Source organism: Terrapene carolina, unplaced genomic scaffold (assembly GCF_002925995.2).
Source record: "Terrapene carolina triunguis isolate 2854851 unplaced genomic scaffold, T_m_triunguis-2.0 Scaffold95, whole genome shotgun sequence".
Lineage (NCBI taxonomy): Eukaryota > Metazoa > Chordata > Testudines > Emydidae > Terrapene > Terrapene triunguis.
The window spans coordinates 27059154-27085512 of NW_020664446.1; the positions used below are offsets into that span (position 1 = coordinate 27059154).

The 26359-nt window shown below is 41.0% G+C and overlaps 1 protein-coding gene across 1 annotated transcript; it reads left to right on the forward strand.

Annotated features, from left to right (window-relative positions):
• DPYSL4 (dihydropyrimidinase like 4) lies at positions 1 to 26359 on the forward strand. The gene is made up of 14 exons (XM_024215591.2): positions 1 to 197; positions 4338 to 4426; positions 5251 to 5435; positions 6393 to 6557; positions 8054 to 8115; positions 8217 to 8297; positions 12269 to 12337; positions 12457 to 12577; positions 13580 to 13736; positions 14861 to 15002; positions 16349 to 16519; positions 18657 to 18836; positions 22506 to 22677; positions 24948 to 26359. The coding sequence occupies exons 1-14, from the start codon at positions 159 to 161 to the stop codon at positions 25037 to 25039; spliced, it is 1725 nt and encodes a 574-aa protein (XP_024071359.1). The 5' UTR covers positions 1 to 158; the 3' UTR covers positions 25040 to 26359.

Consider the following 26359-nt stretch of genomic DNA (forward strand, 5'->3'; position numbering starts at 1 on the left):
CACAGACGCCACGAAAAGCCGCCCGCTCCGGCCACTCCGCCGAGGAGAGGCGTCGGGCCAGCCCCAGAGCCAGGAGGGACCCCCGGCCCCGCAGCGCACCTGCCGAGGGTGGATTCCTGCCCCTGGCGCTCGCTCGGAAAGGAGGCAGCTGCGGGAAGATGTCGTACCAAGGCAAGAAGAACATCCCCCGGATCACGGTGAGAGGGAGGCCCAGGCAGCCCGGGGCCTGGCGGGGTGGCGGCTGGGGCTGCTCCCCTTTGCTTTTAGAAGGGCATTTCTCTGTGCCGAGCCCCCGAGCGGCCTTTTTATTCGCAGCAGCCCGGGGGCAGCGGGCAGCCATCGGCCGGGACCTGCTGGGTTTGCTCCACGGCAGGAGGCGGGAGGGTGATGGAGCCATAATAACCTCTCCAGCACCCTGGCAGCGGTCAGGGGACAGGGGCAGTAAAGGACAAACGTGCGGCACCCGGGCAGCGCGGAGAAGGAGACACGGGCGGTGGGGTTATTTCATGCTCATTTTAAGACTGGGGACGGCAGGAGATGCTAGCGGAGCAGCTCTCTAGCGAGTCCTGTGACTGCGTCTCAGCCATGGCGGTGCTGCGTGCCCTGTAATCCAGGCGCTGGGTCTGGGCGGCGGGGGGAGGAGGGCTGGCCTGGCCATATCAAATATTTCTCTGCTGCATTTCCCAGAGCTCAGCGGAGACAATCATGCCCTAGAAAGGTCCCTGGCAAGGAGCTCGGACAGTCAGCAAACACGTTAGGAAAACAATGCGCATGGTGAGGTTGCAGATACCTGCCAAGTCCCAGAGAAGCCTGAGAGTAGGGGCTTTTCCCGACTCCGGGAGGAAGAGGAGAATGTGTGTTGATCAGCAGCTTTGCAAATCATTCAGGCCATTGAATCTGCTTTATTTCTGCTAAGAAGCTGGCACTCCCTTGTTTCCTAGCTCATGCCTTTTCAGGCCCTAATTTCTCATAAAGGGTTGATGGGCCCGAAGGACACAGCTGTTCGAATGGCTTATATTTCCCTGTCCTTAGAGAGCAACATCTTTTCTCCCAGCCTAGGAGTTCAGAAAATAAAAAATAACATGATTGACTAAGCATGGACCTTGATAACTTTGGACTTGCTTATGTGCCTAAGATGAAGTGTCTATTCTAATTTCATGTATTTATTCCCTCAATTTAGGTTGCCGGGCCATATTTTTGCCTGGTTCTACAACATTTTAGGGTGATTGGGAAAAGAATAATTATTATTAATAATTAGTATTTTTGAAATATAGTTCTAAAGCATCATTTATAGATACATTATTCCTTAAGCAAGACGGGATGTGGGTTTTAGTTCTGAAATGAAATCAGACCGGGTAGAGCAAAACAGGAGGAGTTTGAAAGAGTATTCTTGGGGTTGACATTAGGCCTTTGTTACTACAAGCTTCCTATGAAAGCCCTTTGGAGAATTAGCGTGGTCCTTTGTTGAACATAACCTGGCTTGAACTCAGAGAGGTTTATGCGGCATTATATTCTCAGGAAGAGGCCCTTGTACAACAATAGGCATCTGCTTTTCAGTTCTTGTGTACACCTGCTTATTCTCTTTCACACACCAGGGCAGCCATGTTACCTAAGAGACTACAAATATTGCTTTTTAAAAGAAAGGCAAACACACGTATCTTTGAGTCTGAAGCGTCTATTCTGCAAGACTGCCACCTTATACAGTATTTGGAAATTAACAGAAATAAAATTAAACAACATATGATTTGATATATTTAATGGGGACTTAATGTTTACTGTCTTTTTTCCCCATCAGCCCTGATCCCAATAGTCTTCTTACTCCTGGTTCATAAACCCATATCCTCTGGTCCAGCCTGTAAACCCAAAATACTAAAAAGCGAGAATACTGTAGCTATGGGATCTCATGCTCATTCATTGCAGTGGGCCTCACTCCATCCTCCATCTCTCATCACGGTTGTGTTGTGGAGGAATGTGCCACCCCTCAGATCCCTATCACTGTTGTAATAGGAGCCTCCTTACCCTGATTGTCAGGACTTTTGTGGAGGTGAGAAGATACCTTTGGGCAGCATGATTTCTTCTTCTTCTTGGCTGGTGGGCTCTAAAATAAAGCCACACAAAGGGAGAGAGAAATAACCCTGAGTCCCCTTTAAAAGTGTCCATTGAGTAAGTGACATTGAGTAAGCCAGAGAGAATCAGCCTGTATATGTGACAGGTTGTAAGGGACTCGGTGAGTTCAGTAAAAGCTCGTTAAGAATATCTGGCATTCTGTGGTTGTTACAGAGTGGGTGTGCTCTCAGAGCGGGGAGTGGCCTGTATATTTGCATAGTGGAGGAGGCCAATAGAGCTTCCCAGGGTCAGTGAATGTGGTGGCTCTTTTTGACTGGGAAGCAAGAAAAATAGTTGAAAAAAAGACTAAGGGCTGTGAAATATAAATGAAATATGTTTTGGAGTTTTCATAAGCACAGCAAAATTGCTTAATAGCTTTATTCATACCCCTTTGACCCACAGTAAAAAATCAAGGCCCAGATGTGGTGTTCTGTGATTAATTTTATAATTACACATTTCTCTGGTCCTGTAATCCACTCTCCCAGACTGTATTGTCACATGTTGCATCCTGCAATTATTTTTAAATGTGCATTAGAATCCTTAGCAGTGGCCATTGTAGCCTGGGAGTAAATTCTTTAGAGTCACTGTAGAGGTCACAGTTGGAGAAAAAATTGTAATCAACTATGTTGCAGTTTCACATTTAAAAATATGAGCCTGATCCTACATTTTCTTATGCATCTAAAATGCCCAGTGTGGAAAATGACGGTGACTAGTGAAGAATCCTTTGACTAATGTCAGAATCCTTTGGGATCTGTGAAGCCCATGGCTGCAGGAAAATCTGATTTTGAGAACCTGGAAATGTTATAGTTAATCTCCACTTCCTTTTGTAACAGTGGGGGCCTAGTCCTTTTCCTTGCAAAGAGAACCTAGAAAATGTAAACTGCTACAAATCAGTTGCTAGAGTTGAAAATTTCTCATTGATTTCCCAAAAGATCACAGCCACTCCATTAGCTCCTCTAAAGCTGGCCTTTAAGATCTGTGACACTCACATTGATTCCTCAGTTTCTGTGAGAACCTCAGACCAGTTGCCATGTGTAGAAGGGCAGTACCACTTTGGATGCCCCTAATATTGCTAGGCCTGCTGCAAGCTGCCTCCCAGCCTGCTGTCTACAAATATGGTGGCTCCTCAGCTTAGCAGCCAAAGTGGAGACTGGCCACAATGAGGCACCTCAATGTCATGAGAAACAGCATGGTGTAGTGGGCTAACACAGCACTGAGAGCAAGTAACACTTGCATTCCAATCCCAGTTCTGACACTGACTTCATCTGTGGCCTCAGTCAGCTACTTAAACTTTCTGCTTCAGTCTTCCCATCAGTGAAATAGGGAGAGTAATAGTTACCTTCCTCAGAAAGAGGTTATGATAACTTATTCAACTGATGTTTTCAAGTCACTTATATAAGTGCTAAAATTCATCCGAATGCACAGAAAATCTGCCAGTACCAGCATTTGGGGGAGGCCAAGCAGCCCCACATCCATGGCTTAGGTGCACAACTATCCCTTGCAAACCCTTTTAAAAATGTTGGCAAATATGCACAGACTGCAGCATAAATAACTGGTCTCCACATCTGCAGAAGGAGGCTGGTAGTGGCCCTTTGTCTCTTACTTATATAAAATGAGTCAGTTAAGTGTAAGTTTACCAAAAGGGTCATCACATCAACCCACTCCAAAACCAGCAAGATGGCCTTCTGCTTGTTAATGTTGGGCAGGAGTCATTTATATTGGAGGGTGGAGAACAAAATGTTTTGCAGAGCTACTTAAAGCTGTGAAGGGAATTGTGGATGTGCAATTAATGAAAAAAATGAGTAATAAGTAATGTGCACTGTAGTATGTGAATGTTTTATTGTAACTTTGCCTTAATATATTATTTTTAAATTACTCCTTACATCTTCTGTGCGGCATACAGTTCTCTAGGCTTGTGCTGTGAAAAATATAGATTAAATCCCCTTTCTGGTTGATTTAAAGATGTTAAAACATTCTTTATTTGTATGTAAAATATATGTTATTTTAGTTTTAATACTTTTTATACTTCTGTATGTGGAATACAGTCAGGCTTTACTATGAAATAGTTTGGGTGTATTTTTTAAACTAAATTGGACTAATAGATGTGCAAAATATTTTGTCTCAGACTTTAACTGCAGCAGGCAATTATAGACTATTATGCATGAAGGCCTGTAATGAGTAAAACAACTTCTAAATAAAATAATTTTGGGAAACATATTTTTTTCCATTAGAGTGACCGGCTTCTAATCAAAGGAGGAAAGATCGTCAATGATGATCAGTCATTTTATGCTGATATCTATGTGGAAGACAGTTTGATAAAGTAAGTTACTTAAGAAATATTTTGTATTACAATTTCCATACTTAACATTGTTGGTGCAATTTAATATGAATAATCGTTTTCAGAGACCCCTTTAATTTTCTCAGAAATATGTTCAAAATATTCTTTTGGAAAAAAATCAATAGTTCATAGGGCATTGGAAGAAAAAGCTGAAAGGAATATTTCCTTTCTTGAGTTCTAGCTGTGTTCTTGAAGGCAACAAGTAAAATGATCTTAGTCCCTATTGCTGTTACTTCCTTAGTAGCTACTATCAAATTTATGATCACTGTTAGTACTAGTTGAGTGGTCTAAGACTACATGAATGAAGAGAGGTTGGGGTCACATTTGATGCCCTGAAATGGGCTGGCCTGTGGGGCTGGTATTGGTGGTCTGCACTGCCATCCAGGAGACGCCGATCTGCTCAATCCCATCCTAGAGTTGAGAAAGTTTTGGAGGCAATGCTTTGCAAGTGGAGATGAGAGACTGGCTCACAATTCTCAAGAGCAACAGCTATGGGTCTGAATAAAATTTCATCCAACCTTCCATTGCCAGAAGGATGGTGACTGTGATATGAGGCCTCACAAGAGAAGGGGCATCTAAGTAAGGAGAAAATGGGAGAAACTTAGAGCTCCATTAGGGTTCTGAGGACCCCAACTATCCCCCATTTCCCAAAGGAGAGCATAACTGATGTGCATTGGCAGCACAGTGTGGAAAAGCTTACAGAAATGGACATGAGCACACACACATACTCACTTTTAACAGGAAGTTAATACATTTTTGTTCAAATGTTATTTGCAGCTAGTAGAACTTTTTAATATTGTTTTTAGGCAAATTGGAGAAAACCTGATAGTTCCTGGTGGCGTCAAAACTCTTGATGCCTATGGCCAGTTAGTTATGCCAGGAGGAATAGATGTCCACACTAGACTACAAATGCCTGTGATGGGAATGACCTCTGCTGATGACTTCTATCAAGGCACAAAAGCAGCCCTAGCAGGAGGAACCACCATGATACGTAAGTAGCATTATTGCAATGACTCTAAGAAGTACATCTTTCAAAAAACAAACGAGGTGTCCCACCATCGAAAAGATTGCTCAGTGTCAGTTAACACAGGAGCGAGACTTCAGTTCTGACCAGGTTAGTTACAATTGTACCATGTATTAAGTTTCCTTTAATAAACTCTGCTTTTGTTATATGTTCCTTTTTAAAAGATAAAGATTCTACTTATTATGAGGCCCTTTCACCTTTATCGTTGTAAGCAATACAGGGCACATCTGTAAACAGATGGTCACAGAAAATTTATATTTATATACCGTGCTTTTTGTAGGTGGAGAAAGAAAAGTGACTTGGTTATGAAATCAAATATTGCACTAGTTTCCAGCTCTGGGGTTGTGAGAGCAAATACTTTTGAGGTTCAAAGTAAAAATGATTTTGATTTACTCAATCTGATCCCAAGTAGACTTTACAAAACCAACACACAGTTCAGTCCAGTGTTTACTCACTGGAGGCACAGAACTGAACTATAAATGGTCTCATAGGTTAATACTGAGGAGCATAGGTAGGTGTAGCGGGAAATACAATACTTATGCGTGACTGCCATTGCTAAAGTCAAAGGAAGCTGTGCACAAATATCGAAGAGCAGAATTTGGCCCCTTGTTATGTATATGATAGCACATACCTGTCTCACATCACCATATTATCTAGACACAAGGGGATGAATTCAGGTTGTAGTGTTAGTCACAACTTGGAATTGACTTGTTTTGCTGGTTTTTGTCTCAGTCTTAATGGTAGTTAAACACAGTTCGGAAGCTTTCATATTCCTCGTTTTTAATTATAGAATAATTTGCATTAAAATGTCTCCTTCCTACCATAGAAAACTGTTAGACAAATGCATATTTATGGGCATTATAATAATGTCCCAGTGTTACCCCATCATATAAAGGCTGCTGACACTCTGCTATATTTCTTCAGTTGACCATGTATTCCCTGACTCTGGAATGAATCTGCTTGCTGCATATGACCAATGGAGAGAGTGTGCTGATAACAAAGCCTGTTGTGATTATTCACTGCATATTGACATCACACGCTGGCATGAGAGCATAAAAGAGGAACTGGAAGCTCTAGTGAAAGACAAAGGTAAGGACAAAAAGACCAGTGTTCTACTAACCTAGTTACCAGCAAGAGTGAAAGCTGACACAAGAAAAAAGATCAACTACTTTTTAGGGCAATATGCATCCCTCTAACATCAAGAAACCACCTTTGGTAGGGCAAGACAAAATTCTTGGGCCCAGTTCTGAAGTCCTTACACTGTTAAGACTCCCACTGACTATATTGGAGATTTATCTGTGTAAGGAATTTCAGGATTGGGCCCACAGGGCCAAATTGTGCAATATTACTTCACTTGTGTAATAAAGTGGACATCAAGGGGTTAACTGGGTTACTCAGAGTATTATGGGTTGGCTCCATACCTCCATACCTGCTTCGCTTCTTGTTTAGTTAGTGGGTGCTTCCCCATTCCCTCTGTAATATAATAGGAATAAAGCAGCCCATTCCCAGCCTGCAGTACTGAAAATAAAGTGTATTTCTTGTGCACTGACAGTCCCTTCACAAAAACTTATACCTGTAGTTCTTGTATATAAGAACCCGTGGCTATCTACCCAGTAGACATTGTCTACTGAAGAACTCACCCACCACAGGATTATGCATTTCACTAATATGTCGCGTTAGTCACATATTTGGGGCTGTGTTTTGTGCTCAGATGTGCCTACACAAATCTAATTGGCTTCAATGGCAATTGCAGTCATACATTCAGGGACAGAATTTGTCAGTTAACACAGAAATTGTTAATTAATCTTCCATTAAAATTCTCAGTGGTAGTCAAGGAAGCAGCTATTCAAAGCTGAAACCAGACATTTTTCATACTTACCCATATATAGTAATAAAATGGAGAGAATTTCATAGTGTGACTATAATTTAAAAACCATTGTGGTTTTTATCTACATAAAAACAGTATAAAGCAATACAATAGAAATTAACATGCTAGGCCCCAACACTAAATGAATCAGAGTACACATTAGATAGAAACGAGTTATGCATTTTGTTATGCAATGCAGTATACATAAGTGTTGTATATGTAGTTCTATAACTAAAGGACATTGTTTTGAATGTAGTGCTTTTGGCTTTAATTTGTACTTTCAGCATTAATAAAATGATTCAAATATAGCACCTAGAAATGAGCCAGCATTGCAGCTTAGAATTCAAACCTGTTTGTGGAAAGGGTTAAGATTCAGATCCATGAAACTGAACTCACCTGTGTGGTTTTGGTTCCAAGTTGGATCTAAAACTAAAAAATGGGTTGTTTATTGGTTCTGGTTTAAATGCATCCAAAAACCAATGACGGTACAGCATCTTTCATGAACTACAACATTTGGGGCCCAAATCTCATAAAAACAAGTTTTCATGCCCTTTAGTCCAAATCTGAACCCTAGGCCTTGATTCAATCTCAATCCTCAACACTAGTCTAAAAACCTTACCTAGATCTGAACACCACCTTTTCCATCCCTCTCTAGTAGACATGAGTGATTTGTTTTCAGCTGTGACAATAAATACACATGTAATTTATTTTTTTAAAGGTGTGAACTCCTTTCTAGTTTTCATGGCTTATAAAGACAAGCTCCAGTGCACTGACGCCCAGGTAACACAGAATAACTGAAATGCAATAAAAGTCATCAACTACACTTTTTATACACTGTGACCTATCTGACACTAGGAAATTCTTTCCTTCCTTCCTGACAGATGTATGAAATATTCAGCATTATTCGCGACCTGGGTGCCATTGCCCAAGTGCATGCTGAAAATGGAGACATCATTGACGAGGTATAGTAAATGTACTGTGACAGACCCAGTGGGGTACAGGAGTCTGGTAGAGGGCAAATATACTGGTCACTGGATGAGTAGTTTTCTGTTCCCTGAGTGACCAGAGCAGGGGCTGCACTAGAGTAATCAGGAACCTGCTAGAACCAGTTAAGGCAGGCAGGCTAATTAGAACACCTGGAGCCAATTAAGAAGCTGCTAGAATCAATTAAGGCAGGCTAATCAGGGCACCTGGGTTTTAAAAAGGAGCTCACTTCAGTTTGTGGTGGGAGTGTGAGGAGCTGGGAGCAAGAGGTGCAAGGAGCTGAGAGTGAGAGGGTGTGCTGCTGGAGGACTGAGGCGCACAAGCGTTATCAGACACCAGGAGGAAGGTCCTGTGGTGAGAATAAGGAAGGTGTTTGGAGGAGGCCATGGGGAAGTAGCCCAGGGAGTTGTAGCTGTCATGCAGCTGTTACAGGAGGCACTATAGACAGCTGCAGTCCACAGGGCCCTGGGCTGGAACCCGGAGTAGAGGGTTGGCCCAGGTTCCCCCCAAACCTCCCAATTGACCTGGACTGTGGGTTCTTCCAGAGGGGAAGGTCTCTGGGCTGTTCCCCAACCCACATGGTGAATTTCTGAGGCAAGAAAATCCGCCAATAAGTGCAGGACCCACCAAGATAGAGGAGGAACTTTGTCACAGTATCCATTTAAATTAAAAACTAGCCACAATATTAATTTAGGCCAAAATGCTGCCCTGAAATGAAGTGGCTGCACAACAAGCAGTAGGGGGCAGAGCAGTGCCAGACACATTTCCAGCATTTGAGTCATCCTGCCAACTCAGGAACAAGTGATACAAAGCTGGCCAGGAGGCATACATTGCTGGGGACCCCTGGCTACTTCTGTGAAAAGAATCAGCATATGTTCCACTAGTGCATGCTGCCAGTCACAGTATCACCCAGCTCATACTCCTATTGAAATTATTGGCAAAACTTTCATTGACTTCAGTGGCTGAGTTAAGGAAACATGAGAGCCCTGGAGATGAACTTCAAGGATGTCTGCAAAAGGGAATATAGATGGTACAGAAATAAAAATTCCATACATTTGCCTGTAGAGCAAACCTTCTTGGGTCTGCAGTGTAGTGGCCAGCGCAGAAGCTGGTCTCTCTCCTCAGTATTCCCTGCAGTGTTAGGTTGGTATTCTGCCCTGCTAAGGCATGTGGGGAGTAGAGGGAGGGTGCTCTCTACATCTTCTTCCCTGCCTAGTCCACCCACCCACACAACTAGGCAGGATTTGGCCTTTAGGATAATCTGATTACCTGAGCTTTGGAGGGAGTGGACTGGCAGCAAAGCCTGTTGTGACATCATATATTGGCAGAAGAGCTTGGAAGAAGATCTGGAGTCCTTACTAAAAGCAGAGGCATCATGCTGACTGTTTGCATCCAGCTGGTTATCATCACAGGTACATTTATAACAGCTACCTGCAGAAATTTAGGGCTTCTTACTTCTCTAAACTGTGCCCGCTTTTGGAGATGTTTTATTCTCATTTTATTTAAAAATCGGAGGCTCTAGCCCTGAACAGTCAAGAGATTTGAGGCTTTCACAGTAGCGTACATTTCAGCTGGATATATGGTTCCAAATGTAGGGGCAAATAGTAACAAGGGAGTATTTTGCATTCAAAATTTGTATTGATTTTCATTCTACCTATCTCTAGTCTAGCATAGAAAAATGTGAAATAGATGTTGGGAATAGATGCAGTATAGAAGTAAACAATGCAGAATAGAAGTAAACCTGTCATTCATTCCAAATAAGAATCAGGTAACTGAATGCACAGTATTATATAAGAGAGGATTTATAATTAAATGCCATTTCTCAACACTTCAAGTGGCCTTTTTGTACCAAACAGGACTGAACTTAATACCAGTTTTCCCCACTAGGATTTTTCATTCTCCTTAGCTGGCTGTTAAACATAATGTGATCCCAAGCAGTTTAATATCTTTACAAGTATTTATTTAAGCTGCGAGTGATAACATTAGAGCCCTGGAGGTGAACTTCCAGGATATCTGCAAAGGGAACATGGATGGTACAGAAATAAAAATTCCATAAATTTGGCAGCAGACTGTCCACAGAGGGCAGCAGAAAATTACAGAATCCATCCCTCCATTGATGATGGATAGGAGTCAGCACTGCACAAAATGTGGATGCTAGCTAAGAAGGGGTGTGGCCAGGAGAAGCCAAGGAATGTGCTGATTCAGCATATCCCCAGAACAGCTTCTGCTGATGGGAATAGTTAGCAACAGCAATTATTGCAATTGTGCAATTTAAAGCTGTCCTTCCCTAGCAAAAAACCCTGAGAGAGGGCAAACAATGGAAATACTCCTGAGTGGCTCCTCATATGATGCAGAGGGCCAAGATGGAACAAGGAGGTGTAAAATATACATGGTGATATCTATTTGATTAGTTGTGGAAAAATGGCATTTAACATGCACCTGTACTCTGCCCACCAGTCCATCTTTGCTGGGAATGCCTCCAACATTCCATGCTGTGAGCAGCTTCAAACAGCCACATTCCCTCCTGCCCCTGAACAGCCTATTAAAGAAACATTTCCTTCATCTTTCCCCGCTCCCCGCAACATGGGATTTTCGTCACAAACATTACAGTGGCCTGAGGGTCAGACAGGCAGTAGTCAGCCCTTCAGCAATGACAGGTTTAGGATCGTATATCTTGCTCTCTTTCAGAGCTGCCGGGGCTTCTCTACCAATAGGTAAACTAGGCAGCTGCCTAGGGTGGCAGCTTTCTGGGCAGCTGCTTATGGCAGCAGATTTGGCCTGGCTGCCCCCCATCATGACAAAGAGGCGGCTGGGCCAAATATGCCACCCTAAGCCTATGAAGAGGTGAGCAGCACTCTGAAGTTTTTCCTAATGTGGCAGATTATCTTTAGTGGCCTCTGCAGAACTGGCAAAGGGAGCTCTATATCATTGGTGGATGGCAAGATTCCCAGCTCACTGATGGAACACACAGCATTTGTTCCTAGCCCTAGAGAGGTTTCTCCGGTGTTACTTATAATTTTCTCTCTCTCTCAGGCCCATGCTTTGGCCTAATGCTAAGAGAAAGGAGCTGAACTCCCTCTACCTCTATTGGCTTCAGTAGTAGTTGAGGGCAGCTGTGGATGTGCTCAGTACCTCATGGATCAGGCCAGTGTTTAATTTGTGCCAGGGCTTTCCAGTGCCAAGCCCCAGCACCTCTAGGCTTGGCAGTTCATAGCCCCGGCACCTCTGGACTTGCTGTATCGGTTATGAAAGTAGAAACATTGCTTGAGTCCCAGCAGCTAATTGCTTGAGCCCTGGTACCTCTTTAATTACAAATTAAGCACTGGATCAGGCCACAGAGAAAACTGGCTCCATAGGTTGAGGGCTATGAAAAAATAATACTAATAAAGGTGATAACATTCCCCTGAAAATGTGTGTGGGAGGGGATACACAGAATGCTGGACAGTGCAGTGTGGTATAAAGTCTTTTCCGATGCTCACTTGGGATGACCTCCATAAATCATTGCCACTAGGAATATGTGTGGGACTTCACAAGCCCCTCAAGATAACTGCACTTCTAAAAGGATAGGAATGCCCTGTGTGATGGAGCTATCCAGCCTTCAGCCTCCTGTTCCACAGTGAGCTTGAAGTGCCTGAATGAATAGCCCAGGAAAAGCACATAGTTATATCGCTTAATTGTTTCTGAGCAAGTGAACCCCATCAATATGTTGTCAAATCACCAGAGTGTAGTATGCTGAGTAGTATGACCAATCCCACTAGAATGTCTTGTTTATTATTGTCATAGTCTCTGTTAAGATGCTCTAATTTTCATGGATATAAATGGTATTCCAGGATATTATTTAGGAATTTCCATAACCCTCAAGTACTTCTAGACATGATGTTCCAGTCCCACATTATTTTAGATTGTTCCCATCACTTACTGTTTTTCTCATTTTTCTACATTCACTTAGGAGCAAAAGAGACTGTTGGAACTTGGAATTACTGGGCCAGAGGGGCATGTTCTTAGCCACCCAGAGGAGGTAATATCTTAAGTTTGTCAAATGAACATGTTTAGAGCTTTAAAGAAGTCTCCACTCATGTCCATTCAACTAACAGAGATGTTGTAAGATGTCGCCTGGTTGTGTTCTTGTTTCCCAAGGTTGAAGCAGAGGCAGTGTACCGTGCAATTACAATAGCAAAACAAGCCAACTGCCCGTTGTATGTCACAAAAGTAATGAGCAAAGGTGCCGCAGATGTGATAGCTCAAGCAAAGCGAAAAGGTAAAACACCACTTCACATTTACACACTAATTAAAACTATTTACTTGTCTCCATGAGTATCACTGCAATAAAAGGGAGTTAAGAGTTCATAATTAGCCAATTTCTGGTACATCTGAAAAGCACAACACTTGATGTTAGCTTCAGTTTTCAAAGTGTACTGGAGTTTAATTGCACTGAAGTGAACTCAAAAGAGTCGAAGAGATTGGCAGAAGACTTTGCTACACAAGTCTCATTAGGTGTAGTTGGAAAAAAATGTCAAGAATTCATTTCCAACCTATTGTCATGCTTTGAATGAAAAAAAATGAACCTGGGAATGCCTGAGAACTCAAACTGCTGACACACTGGGAAGAAATAGAAATATTCCTCCAAGGAAACAAGGTAACACAATACCTAGAATATAGTAATTCGGACAGATCCTCAGCTGGTGTATCTACATTGAAGTCAATGGAGCTGTGTTGATTTACACCAACTGGGGTGGGGATCTGGCCCACTGTGTGTGGACGTGGGTGACAAAGGTGAGAGACAGAAATATCCAGTCATAAACATACAAGACTGAGTCTATCCCAGGTGTAAATCAACTGATTTAAATGGAGTTACATCAGGAGCGTGCATTTTGCCCATAGTTTTTGTGTAATTTTTGGTATCCCACTGAGAGGGATTTTTAGACACATTCCCTGCCATTACAAATAAGGAGCCATGTCCTGAAGTGTTTGTTCTGCTTTCTTTGGTCTTTCTCAGCCAAAAATAGTACCGAATAGGACTCTGGGGTTTGGCCAAGGCTGTTTCCTGATTGGTACTTTGTACTTTTACAAGGAATACTGTTAAACTTTGTAGCAATCTGATTGGCTGACAGAAATTCAGAAAACTGAAACACAGAGAAACTGGCTCAAACCATCTTTTACTCCTAATCTTAGCATTTGTCTACACTGTGGGAAAAGAGAGTTCACCATCAGGAGCATGTTACGTATTTTCAGATTATGTATTAGCATTATTATTCTTTAGGCACAGTTGTGTATGGAGAGCCAATTACAGCGAGCCTTGGCACGGATGGATCACACTACTGGAGTAAGAATTGGGCTAAAGCTGCAGCCTTTGTTACATCCCCACCAATTAGCCCTGACCCTACTACATCCGATTATCTCACTTCTCTGTTATCATGGTGAGTTGGCAAGGAGAGTAAATGACAGTGGCATGCAGAACAAAACCCAGTCCCTGGAGTTGTTATTCAACCTCAGAGATGGGCCCAAAGAGCAGAGTGGAGTTTTGATTCAATCTCCTTACAGTTCCACGCTGTCTGGATCTGGGGTTTTGGCTTAGGGTCTTTGCTAGTCATCACCAAAAAGCTTACTGAGTAGAACCATTCAACAGGACTCCTTGTCGAGTAAATTAATATTCAGTCTGAGTAGGGATGGAAAAATCAGGCCCCAAAGTAACACCTGAAGACTGTGTAGGGTGCGACTATTGACCTGTAGAAGTGCACTACAGTAGTAAATATTCTGCCCTAATAGGTCTCCTGATGAGAATTATTTTGCATTCTCTGAGATTTCACAAAATTCTTCTCTCTAGAGGTGTGACTAGACTCTAGGGAAGCAAACAGATTTGATTTGATTAATCTTTGTCCTGTGGAATAATGTCCACAAACAGACAATAAAATATGCATATAATTCAATCTTGAATTACAGCTGTGATATAAATCAGGAAGGATGTTTCAGGGCATGAGCAGATGTCTCTAGAGAGCCTCATTCTAGAGAACCACCTCAGCTCCCTCCTTTCCTTCTCCCATCCCTATCAGCCTGGCTCAGATTTGTTGAGTTATAATAGATTCTGGTATATAGAATCTGGTTTTGTCCTGGGTCTGGCCATAGCCAGGAATACCCCTGATATAAAAGGTCCTTTAAAATCATTTCTTGAAAGGCTGTCAGGGCCAAAAGGATGGATCAAGAATCAAGACTGGGATGTTGATTTAAGGAGTGCAATTACTGGGCATTTAAGGTAACATTTTCAAAAGCATCTAGGCACGTAAATCCAATGGGACCTAAGAACTTAAATCACCTAGGCACCTTTGAAAATATTACCCTAAGGATGAAATTCACCGCTGCACAGAGGGCTAAGCACAAGACCTATGAGCCATTTATGTCACACTTAACCCCCTACACAGGAGATAATTTCACTCTTAAAGAGTATATAGTTGCAAAGAAAAGGCCCCTGAATTATTACGTTGAACAATACAATCTGAGCAATCAATTTTGTCCATTAACTGCATTTTGGTTTGTTTTAACTCAGTGGGGATCTGCAGGTTGCAGGCAGTGCCCACTGCACATTTACCACCGCACAGAAGGCAGTAGGAAAGGATAACTTTACCCTTATTCCAGAGGGAACAAATGGCATTGAAGAAAGAATGTCAATAATTTGGGAGAAGTGTGTGGTAAGTAACTAAATAAGTGTAAATGTTTGCTGAATTATCAATGCAAGTGCATGCAAATGGCATTTTGGCAGATATGAGGATTTAGAAAATAGCAAGATTTTTTTTTAATGGAAGGGAAAGAGGTACATTATCATCTTACATTGCTGAATGCCTCATTGTGTGACATTATCTAGGCTGCTACTTAAAAAAGCTTTCCTAATGAGAGAAAATGTAACATTTGAATGTAAATGTCTTGAAAGAGCTCCTTATTAGAAGAATATTCTATCCTAGTCTGAACTATGATCAGAAATAAAAGTCTATCCAGAAGATTTTTGTAAAGGCAAGAAATGGAGTTTCCATTTGTATTCTTTTCCTGTAGGACTGGGCAAACTATATGGAATTTGTTCATTTGTAATTTCTGCAACATTATAGTACCCTCAAAATAAGTTGTGAGTCTCTGTGTTGACTTCAATGAGCTTTGGATCAGGTCCACAGTGAATCTTGAGTGTAGTTTGTTATTAGAGAGACAAGGTGGGTGAGGTAATATCTTTTATTGGACCAACTTCAGTTGGGGAAAGACAAACTTTCGAGCTACACAAAGCTCTTCTTCAGGTTTGTTACGTCAGCTGTGCTTTTTACGATGCACTAATTGTTTAGCCTATACTAACAATGTTCACCTTTGAAAATATTCATCTTCATCTTCACTGGAGCCCTGTTTCTCTGTCTAGGTTCTTATACCTCACCCATCATTATACTATCTGAGCCCTTTCTTCTGGTACCTCCAGTTTCTTGTATCCTTCTCCTAGTAGCATGTTGAGGATCAATAACACTTAGAAAGCTCTGGTTCCAATAAACACGATATTTTTCTATCTAAGAGAAGAAATTATATAATCTAAAGACTGACTCACTTCAGTATCAACTAAAGAAAGTTCTGGGTGTGAGCCCAGTACTTGCTGAGAGAAATGAGTCCTGTAGATGAAAGTGCTGCCAAATGAATGATAATGATACACAATAGTTGCCACAGACCTCTCTGTAGCCTCACTTCACCCTGTACACTTATTATTCAGTGTTGTGAGATGCAGTGTCTGTTGTGTTGAGCTGTATTCGTGTCATAGGAGTACCTACATAGTGACTATAAAATGGGAGCTGTAATCAGTTTTCAAAGGTATGACATTATAACAGTCTTTAATGACTAGTCCTGCAGGGACAGCCAATTTTTGAATTAAATGTGAGGCCCAAGATTGTGTGATCTTCTCTGTGTACAAATATCATTAATTCTAGATGAAATTGCAAATTCATTTTTTGATAAGACCTCATTTTCTGGTAATAGGTTTCCTTTCTCAATCTCCTTTCTTTCTAATTTCCAGGCCTCAGGGAAGATGGATGAGAATGATTTTGTAGCAGTGACCAGTACAAATGCAGCCAAAATCTTTAATTTTTATCCCAGAAAGGGACGAATTGCTGTAGGTTCTGATGCTGACCTAGTTATATGGAATCCCAAGGCTACGAAAATTGTCTCAGCAAAAACCCACCATCTGGTAAAATCAGTTTGTGAGATTTAATTTCTTTTTTTCTTTATAGGATTTTGCAACCGGGGTGTATTAGTGAAATAATGTATTCCCTTTAATCAGAGAGAAATTGAAACAGAGAGAATTTCGGTAAAATATTAGTATAATTGTTTATTAAATCTGAGTGGGAGAAGAGAAATAAATCTCTTTTGTTATTGGCATTTACTGCAATGGCACCAAAAATATGTAGAGTAATGCTATAGAATATGCAGTAGCAAAACAATACATGATGACCATTCTTTTGCTGTAAATGTGATACTATTAGTATGTACTGTATAGGCATAGAAAAAAATGTACAATCCTAACCTGAACATTTTCCTGTCCCAGCATTTCTCCCGAATTCCACTGAATAACCTTGAATTGCTGAACATGTGGAATTTTAAAGGGCTATGACTGTAATTAAGATTTAACAGAACTATTGAGATAAAAGTTCGTTTTAGTTAGCAAATTACTGGGACTGTTGATATATTCCCCGAGGGTTGGATAAATGCAAGGGCTGTACTCTTTCAAATGTAAAACTAAAAAGAGGAAGCAAGATTGATTCCATTTCGGACAGCTGTGTAGGGGCCATTCATACTGGAACAAACCCTGGGGTCCTTACTCTGTGTTTACTCCGCCTTTCTCAGGTAAATTCCCATTTCACCAACTGGAACTTTAGGCTAACTCGTGGGAATGAATATCAGCTACTTAGGAACGCCTCCTTACCCTTATCTCTGCAAATGATTCACCAGCTGAGAAACTACCCCCACTCTCAAAAGCCATTTGCCAAAGGGAATCTTTCAACAACACGAGTCTTAGTGGAGATCCAAACCCAGCGTTCCTACCCCTTCCCTGGTCCCAAATAGGCTTGTCACTCTCTCTTTGGTAATACTCCACTGGGGAAAGTCTCAGTGTCTGTTCAAACTGTACCTTCTCTAGGGTTTCCCAGTTCATAGGTATCCCAAAATGAACTCCTCCCTGGAACTTGAGAAGCACAATAATATTTGAAGGGTTAGTGGTAAAACTACATGTAACATTAGTAACATGTAGAGGGTAGAACTGGTTTAAATTATTTTGTTGAAATATTTTTGACAAAAAATGAATTTTTGACCAAAATGAAATATTTTTCAGAAAATGAAATTTTCGGGTATTTTGTTTGAACAGAAACAGATGTTTTTCAGTTAAAAATTGGTTTTCAGTTGGATTGTCAATAAAGAAAAATTTGCTTTTGCCCTTCAGAAACCAAAGATTATTACCTTTGTATCAAAAATTGTTTTTGAAAGCTGAAGAAGATTTTTCATTTGGAGGTGGGGAGAATATTTTAAAAAAGAGAAAAAAAACTCCATGGGAAGTTTTGAAAAATGAAATGTTTTCAAATTTCCCACAAAATATAATTGGAATTTTTCAACCAGTTCTGCTAGAGAACTTGCGGTTTCCTGACAAACATAGCAAAAGATTCTGTCAGTCCAAGGTGAGTTTCAGGAGAAGCCTGCTGGGGATCTAGATTAAGCAACTGGAACTTATCCCTACCTATAATTGGGCTCTGGTTTGCTTCACAAGTAGCCAGGGCAGCTCCAGGCACCAGCGCAGCAAGCTCGTGCTTGGGGCGGCGAGCCGCGGGGGACGGCGTGCCGTTCGCCGTGAGGGTGGCAGTCAGGCAGCCTTCGGTGGCATGCCTGTGGGAGGTCTGCCAGTCCCGCGGCATCGGCGGCAATTCGGCGGCTGGTACACCGAAGGCGCGGGACCAGTAGATCACCCACAGAAACACCGCCGAATCCGCGTGACCAGTGGACCGTCCGCAGGCATGCCGCCGAAGGCCGCCTGACTGCCGTGCTTGGGGCAGCAAAAAACATAGAGCCGCCCCTGCAAGTAGCTTAGTGTGTGGTTTAAGCTAGTGCTAAATGTTCATGAATTTTGTTTCTTCATTCCAGTTTGCTTTAGCTCACCAAATTGATAGAGTTCCTTATTTTTTCAAATCTAATCTAAAGGATTATTTAAGGAATGATTAATTATACATGAAGAAAGTATTACAAAAATGTGTGTGTATATATAATTGGTAGGCTGAGGGTTTGTCATTTTTGTTTTTAACCCTAAACTAACTCTTAATATCCTGGTTTGAATTTGTCAGAATGTGGAATATAATATATTTGAAGGAACAGAGTGCCGTGGTTCCCCTACTGTTGTTATAAGTCAAGGAAAAGTTGTGCTGGAAGATGGAAACCTCTTTGTCATCCAAGGGTCTGGTCGCTTCGTTCCTAGAAAGACATTCCCTGATTTTGTTTATAAAAGAATAAAGGCAAGAAACAGGGTAAGGAGAATTTTTATTTGCAAGAAAACAATCTCTGTTCTAATTTATCGCTGTTCTCCTATTGCTATTAATGGTGTGTTACAGCATCCCAGAGCCTCCTGGTAGGACAGAGGGAAAGGGGGCCCTTTACAGGAGCAAAAATATTATTGATGTTATCTGCTTGTTGGCCTCGAAAAGGTGTAAAACTATTAAATAATTGCTCTTATGCATTGCCTGGCTTATCCATAAACAGTGTTGCTATTCAAATGACAATTCTTACACCTGATACCACTTATTAACTCACATTCATCTGAAACTAAAAAAAAACTGTATTGAATTTTTATATACAGTTCCATCAAATATTTTGTATTGGATGATAAGGTATGGTGTGTCTCCCTGGACAAATAGAATGTCTTCAAGGAGATTCAAGGGTAAACTAATCTACTACTAATTACAGGAGAGTAGACAGGAAAAGTACAAAGACGTAAGATGCATTATGTATCTAATTACATGGTCCTTCTAAATTCAATTTGAAAGCTAAAAGATGTTAAAATAATATATTTAATCTGAATGACGATACATTATAATGAAATGATGGCAACATTTTTACAATTTAACTGTAGATATTTCTCATTAGAGATGTCCCGGGCTTAGTGGGTCTCTGATATTTTTATTTCAACTAGCCAGTGTAGGAAACCACACTTGGTGATATATCCCATAATGAAATTAATTAAGTTCTTCTCACAGGTCTTTTCAGCCATTGTTGGCAAACTCTTATTGCCTCCAATTGTGCAAATTGGTCATTAGTATGTTCTGGACAAATACTTTAAATCTCTTACATGTATGTGATTGTAGCAAGTATGTACTCATCCAAGAATGTTTAGACTGGAGAAAATTCTAAAAAATGTCAGTCAATGGGGATTTCAGGGGAACAGGGAGTTCCCAATACCTCTCTGGATTTGACTTATTCTTTAGGCTGCTCATTTGTGCCCTGGATTGCTCCCTTCCTGCTAGCTATATCCCCTATGCTGGCAACTGGGAGAAGGGGTAACATAGGAACTGGTATGGCAATTTTGTCACAGGAATGATCTATTTCTGTATGTAAGTAAATAGTTAATAGATAAGGTGCCAATACAAGGAGCTCAGAAATATTTTCTGTAGTTCCTTCATTTTATAGGGCCAATAAGACTTATTCTACACTAGCTTTTTTGGTGGCTCTTTATATCATCTCTTAGCTGCACCATGCCTCCATTTTTCCATGTGTTTTGTGGATGTTTTCATTATTTGATGTATGGAGGGCAAGTATCAGTAACCACTTCATTTCTCCCAAATACACCAATGCACATCGGCAACTACAGCAATAACCACATGACATGATTTACTGTAGCTTTTCTTTTCTCTGTGAATTCATTGCTGTAATAGAGGCACAACAGTGGAAGGCAGAATAAGTAAAAGAAACTGACAGAGCCTTGTAAAAACTATAAATCCTGTTCATAGCAGCTAGCCTTAGCTTTTAAAGCTGCCACCTATGGTCAGGGCCGGCTCCAGGCACCAGCCCACCAAGCTTGTGCTTGGGGCGGCACCTGGAGGGGGGCGGTGCGGCGCTCCGGCTGCCGGGGAGAGCGGGGCCCCTGGCGCTCTGGCTGCCGGGGGGAGAGCGGAGCCCCCGCCGGGGCTCGCCACCCTCCCCCCCCTGCGTCCTCCCCCCGGGGCTCCGGCCGCCCTCCCCCCCCCAGGGCGGGGGGGGGAGCCGGAGGCTTTTTTGCCTGGGACGGCAAAAAAGCCAGAGCCGGCCCTGCCTATGGTCATTTAAAACTAGAGTGGAAGCAATGATCTGTGCAGTGACCATATTACCTGCCCTCTCATCTACCTGCACTCCTTCCTCACTTTCTGGTATGGCCATGAAAATGACACTTATCCTGTAATATGAAGAATTGCTCCTGTATGCTCTCCTACCTGCATTTTCCCCTCATATTTTGCACCCTTCTTTAACTTGCAGATAAGCGATTGCTAAGTCTGGTTGATCCCACTCGATGTGACAAAAGGCCTCCAGGCTATTTGCTACCAATCAAACTCCATCTATGTTATGTTTGAAAGTAAAAACATTGTGTCATTTTTCATCATCCAAGGAAGGCACTTTGCTAAATATAAACTTTTGCTCACATGAAGCTGGAGGTTCCTAGACTCCGAGTTAAATAATAATTGGGCATCAGATCAGGTGGTCGCTGATTGCTTGTGAAGTTAATTCATTTGGGCAGTCACATTTGATATTATGGGCAGTTAGTCTGGTTGTCTGCATTACATTTTTTGGTCCCTTGTCTAGCAGTGGCTTTTTGGAGAGAGAAAAGGGTCCAGAATGGTGTTGGAAAATATTGCATTGGATATCAACTTTACACAGTTTTCAGTATTACAGAGATGAAGATCAGATGGCATGACAGTTTAGCAGTGAAACTGAAATGCTATTTTAAAATGCAGAATAGTTATTCTTTACAATTTGTATCTGTCCTGACTTCATTATGCTCAAATCCAAACCTTTTTCTGTTTTCTAAATGCTCTGTACTAATTTTTGATCATAAAATGACTGGTACATAATGTGGCTTGGGATGAGAACTAGCTAGACGCAGGTAATAATGTGAATGGAGTACTGGTAATGTAGCTATTTCTCTGCACTAGCTTCAGATCTTTCTACCAGTCGAGAAGATGGATGGTTTAAAGTAGCACCTGATGCAATAGGACATTGTAATCATGCTGTGTCAGGTTCCGTTGAGTTGTGTCACATCAGAACTCACAACATACCAAAGGAAAAACAGAATGGAATGTGAGGTGGAAAATGCCTTTTTTTGTGTGTTCTCTGTAACAAAAAATAAAAATACAGTAAGTCTTTTGCCAATAAGCCAAAATTATGCACTGCTCCTTTCTCATGGCCACTGCAAAGTGCCAATCTAGCCCTGGAGATGAAAATATTGATCTCAGTGTTAGGACGTGAAGAATACTGGTTTGAAGAATCAACTGGATTGCAAGCTGTTCAGGGAAGGGCCAGTATCTGTCTGTGGTAGTGTACAGTGCTCAGCATGCACTGAGGCACTGTAAAAATAAAGACATTAACAGTATTAATAGTAATAAAATGAATGATAGAACCCTGAAGACACACTGGGCTTGATTCTGATTTTCCCTAAGGCCCCTTTACACAGTTCTGGTAGTGTAAAGGGGCCTGAAACTGGGTGTTGTTGTAATTTAAGGTCAGAGCAGTGTAATGGGGCCTTCGTGTAAATGAGAACTATGTTCACTGTGTCCAAGATACACTGACAGCAAACACTTCCTATTTCATCTCTCTGTATTATATTTTGGGGGAGCCAGGATACCATATCATCACCAGGTGGCCAATTTAATGGAAAGGGACCTTTCTATGGGAGACTGACACGGATGATAGAGCCCAAAACTGACCTGCCATTTTCTTTTTTATGCCGGCCAAAATCTACGTAACTCCTTGTAAAATAATTTTCCAGAGCAAATGGTTAATGTTCTTTCTTCTCAAACAAATAACCTGAACTTATGTGCAACCCAACAATAATAACTCAGGATATGTATGACGGAGAGAAGAAAGATCAGTAAGGGAACAGATTTCAGCTTCAAATTTCTCATCATTTCATTCAGAATCAGCTCACATGTTTATCCTCTATCTTGCTACAGCTTGCTGAAATTCATGGTGTTCCCAGGGGGCTTTATGATGGGCCAGTTCATGATGTCATAGTGACTGCTAAAGCTGCAGCCCCCACTCCTACTTCAAGGATAGCTCCCTGCTCAGGCAAAATACCAACTCTTCCTGTCCGTAATCTGCATCTGTCAGGATTCAGCTTGTCTGGTAAGTTTGCTCAGTGGGTACAGTAGCATTTGCAGGTAGAGATGAACATGGGTAGCTTAGACTGACTGAGAAGTGCAAATATTGTTTACAAACCATACCCCAGTCTTGCAGTGAGCTCCCTGCAGGCAGACTTCTGCACCCCTGAGGAACCCTGCTGAAGTTAATGCAACTCCAAACGGATGCAGGGGTCCATTCAAATTGAGTTCAATGGCAGGGTCAGGGCTTATGTTATGTTACTCAAGTAGAAGAAAATGATCGAGGTATAGAATTGCATTAGTAATTTCTGCTAATGTAAAAGACAAAATGTATTAACAACTAAGTTTATGTGATGATTGCCTTGCTGCTTTTGAGAAATCACTTTTCCCGCTACAGTACAATTTGCAGAGCTATAGTATCTTACATACAAAAGCAACACAAAATTCTTCCAGATGCTTGAAAGCTATCCATGCAAATACATTAAAGTATGTAGGTCACAAGATACCAGAGAGGATGCATGTCAAGTTTGAATTAAAAAATGAGGTGGCCAATGGGTATGAAACAGAGAAGACAAAAGAGCCAAGGACAGGCATCAGACTGATGAAGTCTGACAACAGAGGTTGAAATCTTGGCCCCATTGAAACTGATGGCAAAATTTCTATTAACTTCACTGAGGCCAGGAATTCAGCCTGAGTTGTGTCCTTTTCCAATTCCATAAAATAAGTGGTTGGATATATAGGAAACCTATGAGAGGAAGATGGCTGAGATGCACACAAACTAAGAAAAGGCATCAAGTAGTATTATATGGTTAAAGCGCAAAGGTCAAGGCAGATGGGGAGAGAGGGAGTGAGAAGGAATCATAGTTACAGAAGAGAAAATTACTAAGCACAGATACAGCAATGGACAAATTCAGTACTATGGCTAGAGTGGAGGTGAGATGACAAATGCTCATGTACAGTAGCTTGTTTTAGGGGAGGTCAATGGCTAGATGAAAAGATTGTCTCTTAAGTTTTTATTTAAAAAGGGGAGAATCACAACTAAACTAGTAGCTAATAGGGGAAGTGGATATAAGGGGGAATGGTCACCCAGATCTTATGACGAATGCTCAGAACAGCAGCGCTTCAACCAATGGCTTGGAGACTGTCACATCTCTATAAAGGCATCAGACACTCACATAAATGATTTACTGCTTGTGAGTTTCCTGAATTGAAGATTCAAACCAGTTGTTATGACAGCCATTAGGAACGGGAAGAGTACTGCATATCTAGTTGTACAATGGTAGGTTTAAATTTATGTCATGTTAATTTTGATATAAATCCTGGTGTAAATAAAGTTGAAATTTGACTTCTACATAAAAAAAATCATACCGTGAAAGGTAGTTTCCGCTATTTTATCCACAGTGATGCAATTTTGAGTCTTATTTGAATCATGGGAGTACCACACATACGTTCTTCAGTCATTTGGCATATAGGGACATCATGCATGTGCTGCTCAGCTTTGTGTCCCACCGTACTTGGTGCATGAACATGTGTACCATAGCTAAGAAGAATTTTGAAAGCAAATGCCACATTATACAGTTACTGATAAAACTCTGCACTTACTTGGCTGAGATCACATGGATATTTGACAGCTCTACACGAAATGAAGTCTCAAAATGTTATTATCTGGAAACTATTTATTCATGGAGAAACAAATCATTACAAAAAATTCCTAGAATGAGTATGCAAAGGATCTTTCCAGGAAACCAGTTAGAATTTTCCAGTTCCTTCCAATTAGAATACAATCTTTCATTGCATTTGACAGCATTTCCTATAATTACCCCTTTTAATTTATTCTCATTATGTATAGTAGCATGTTTAGTTTCCCCACTACTAAGCTTTAAATATGCTTTGGTTATATCTGTCTGAGCATGAAAACATAATAATATTATTTGATCTTCAAATTATCAGTATAGTTCGTAGCTTCAGTGGTGATTAGGAGGGCTGCTAAAATTCAAAAGCATTTTAACTAAAAATTACAAGATTCTACAGATTATACAGTTCATTGGTCATGTCACTGCTACATACCTTATTTATAAAGTTGTCCCAAAGTGTAAAAAGTGTAGGTATTTATTTTTGTTTGAATTTTATTGTTCAGTTTCCAAATCAATATGCATTAAAGACAAATAAATTGTTATTGATTACCCATGTACATATATATTGTTATGAACAAAAACATTTCATTTAATAACTCCTGTATTTAAATCAATGGGGCCGTCACTTCTAGCCCTTCAAGTTCTATGCCTTCTCTTCTAGGATCTCAAACAGATGACCATATTGCAAGACGCCCTGCTCAAAAAATCATCGCACCCCCTGGTGGACGTTCCAATATTACATCTTTGTCATAATGATTCCAAATGTGATGTATTGTATTCCTTGCCAATCAGTCTTGGTTTCCACTGGAGCAGGTGATCTGGAGAACTGCATTTTTCAACATCAGTTTCACATTTACAGAAAATGTATCTTACAAGATTGCCTTGTTTACACTCACCCAGAACACCTTGCTTTATGAGGGGGGGAGGGATAGCTCAGTGGTTTGAGCATTGGCCTGCTAAACCCAGGGTTGAGAGTTCCCTCCTTGAGGGGACCATTTACGGATCTGGACCAAAAATTGTGGATTGGTCCTGCTTTGAGGAGGGGGTTGGACTAGATGACTTTCTGAGATCCCTTCCAACCCTGATATTCTATGATTTTTACGAGCTGTAAGCAACAGAAGTGCAGATCTAAGTAGCAACCTTAACAATTAATTATAATGTGCAAGGGTCTTGGGTGGAGTGGACACCAGGACATATAAAATTGATCTGCCATCAAGCTCAGGATGAAATTAGCCATGCATCAGTTTACCCACCCCCCATCTTTCTCTGAGTGGAAAATAGGCTAAAAATACCCGAGATAATAGAACTCCCATCAAGTATTTTAAATATGTTTCTCTCTCAAATAGATATTCAGCAGATCTTTAACACGTGCATGTAAACAATAAGAAGTTCATTTAAAAATGTGTTCAGCAGTGCTGCTGGCTGTCTTGTAATCAGGACAAAGCTGTAGACATGTTTTGTGTTTAATAGGTTCTTTGTTTCCTTTCCAATAACAACTACTGCCCTTTGTACTCTAAGGAATTTTAACTGGTAAACACTCAACTCTGTATGTTTTTAATACAGTTAGTTATATATATCTTGTGGTTGAAATGATCAATAATCATCTATTTATACTATCTCATTGCGCAGGCCTTGAACATGCCTTGGGAATCATTGTCACTCTGTACCAATGTGACAGCATGAATATAAGAAATCGAAGTGTGGTCTGAATGTTCATGGAGTTAGTTGTCATAGTGTCGATATAGGCATACTAATGCATTGAGTTTTTTGGTTTTTTTTCATAGTTGTATTTCTGGAACACAGAGATGACAGTGGAAGTTCCAGTGTATTTTAGTCTTTTTGTTAGACTTGTTTTTTAAAGATTATTTATACAATTTTCCAAGTACCAAGCAGAGGCACTTTCGAAGGCCAGTTGCATCTGATGGACTCTTTTATAAAGCTTAATACAACAGGTTTATTATATTTAAAGCTATGTACAGTAAAGGTGATCTTATATGCAGTATTATTCCATAAAACTATGCATGTAATGTCAACAAAATCACTATTTTGTTTTTTGTTCATTGCTTTCAATAA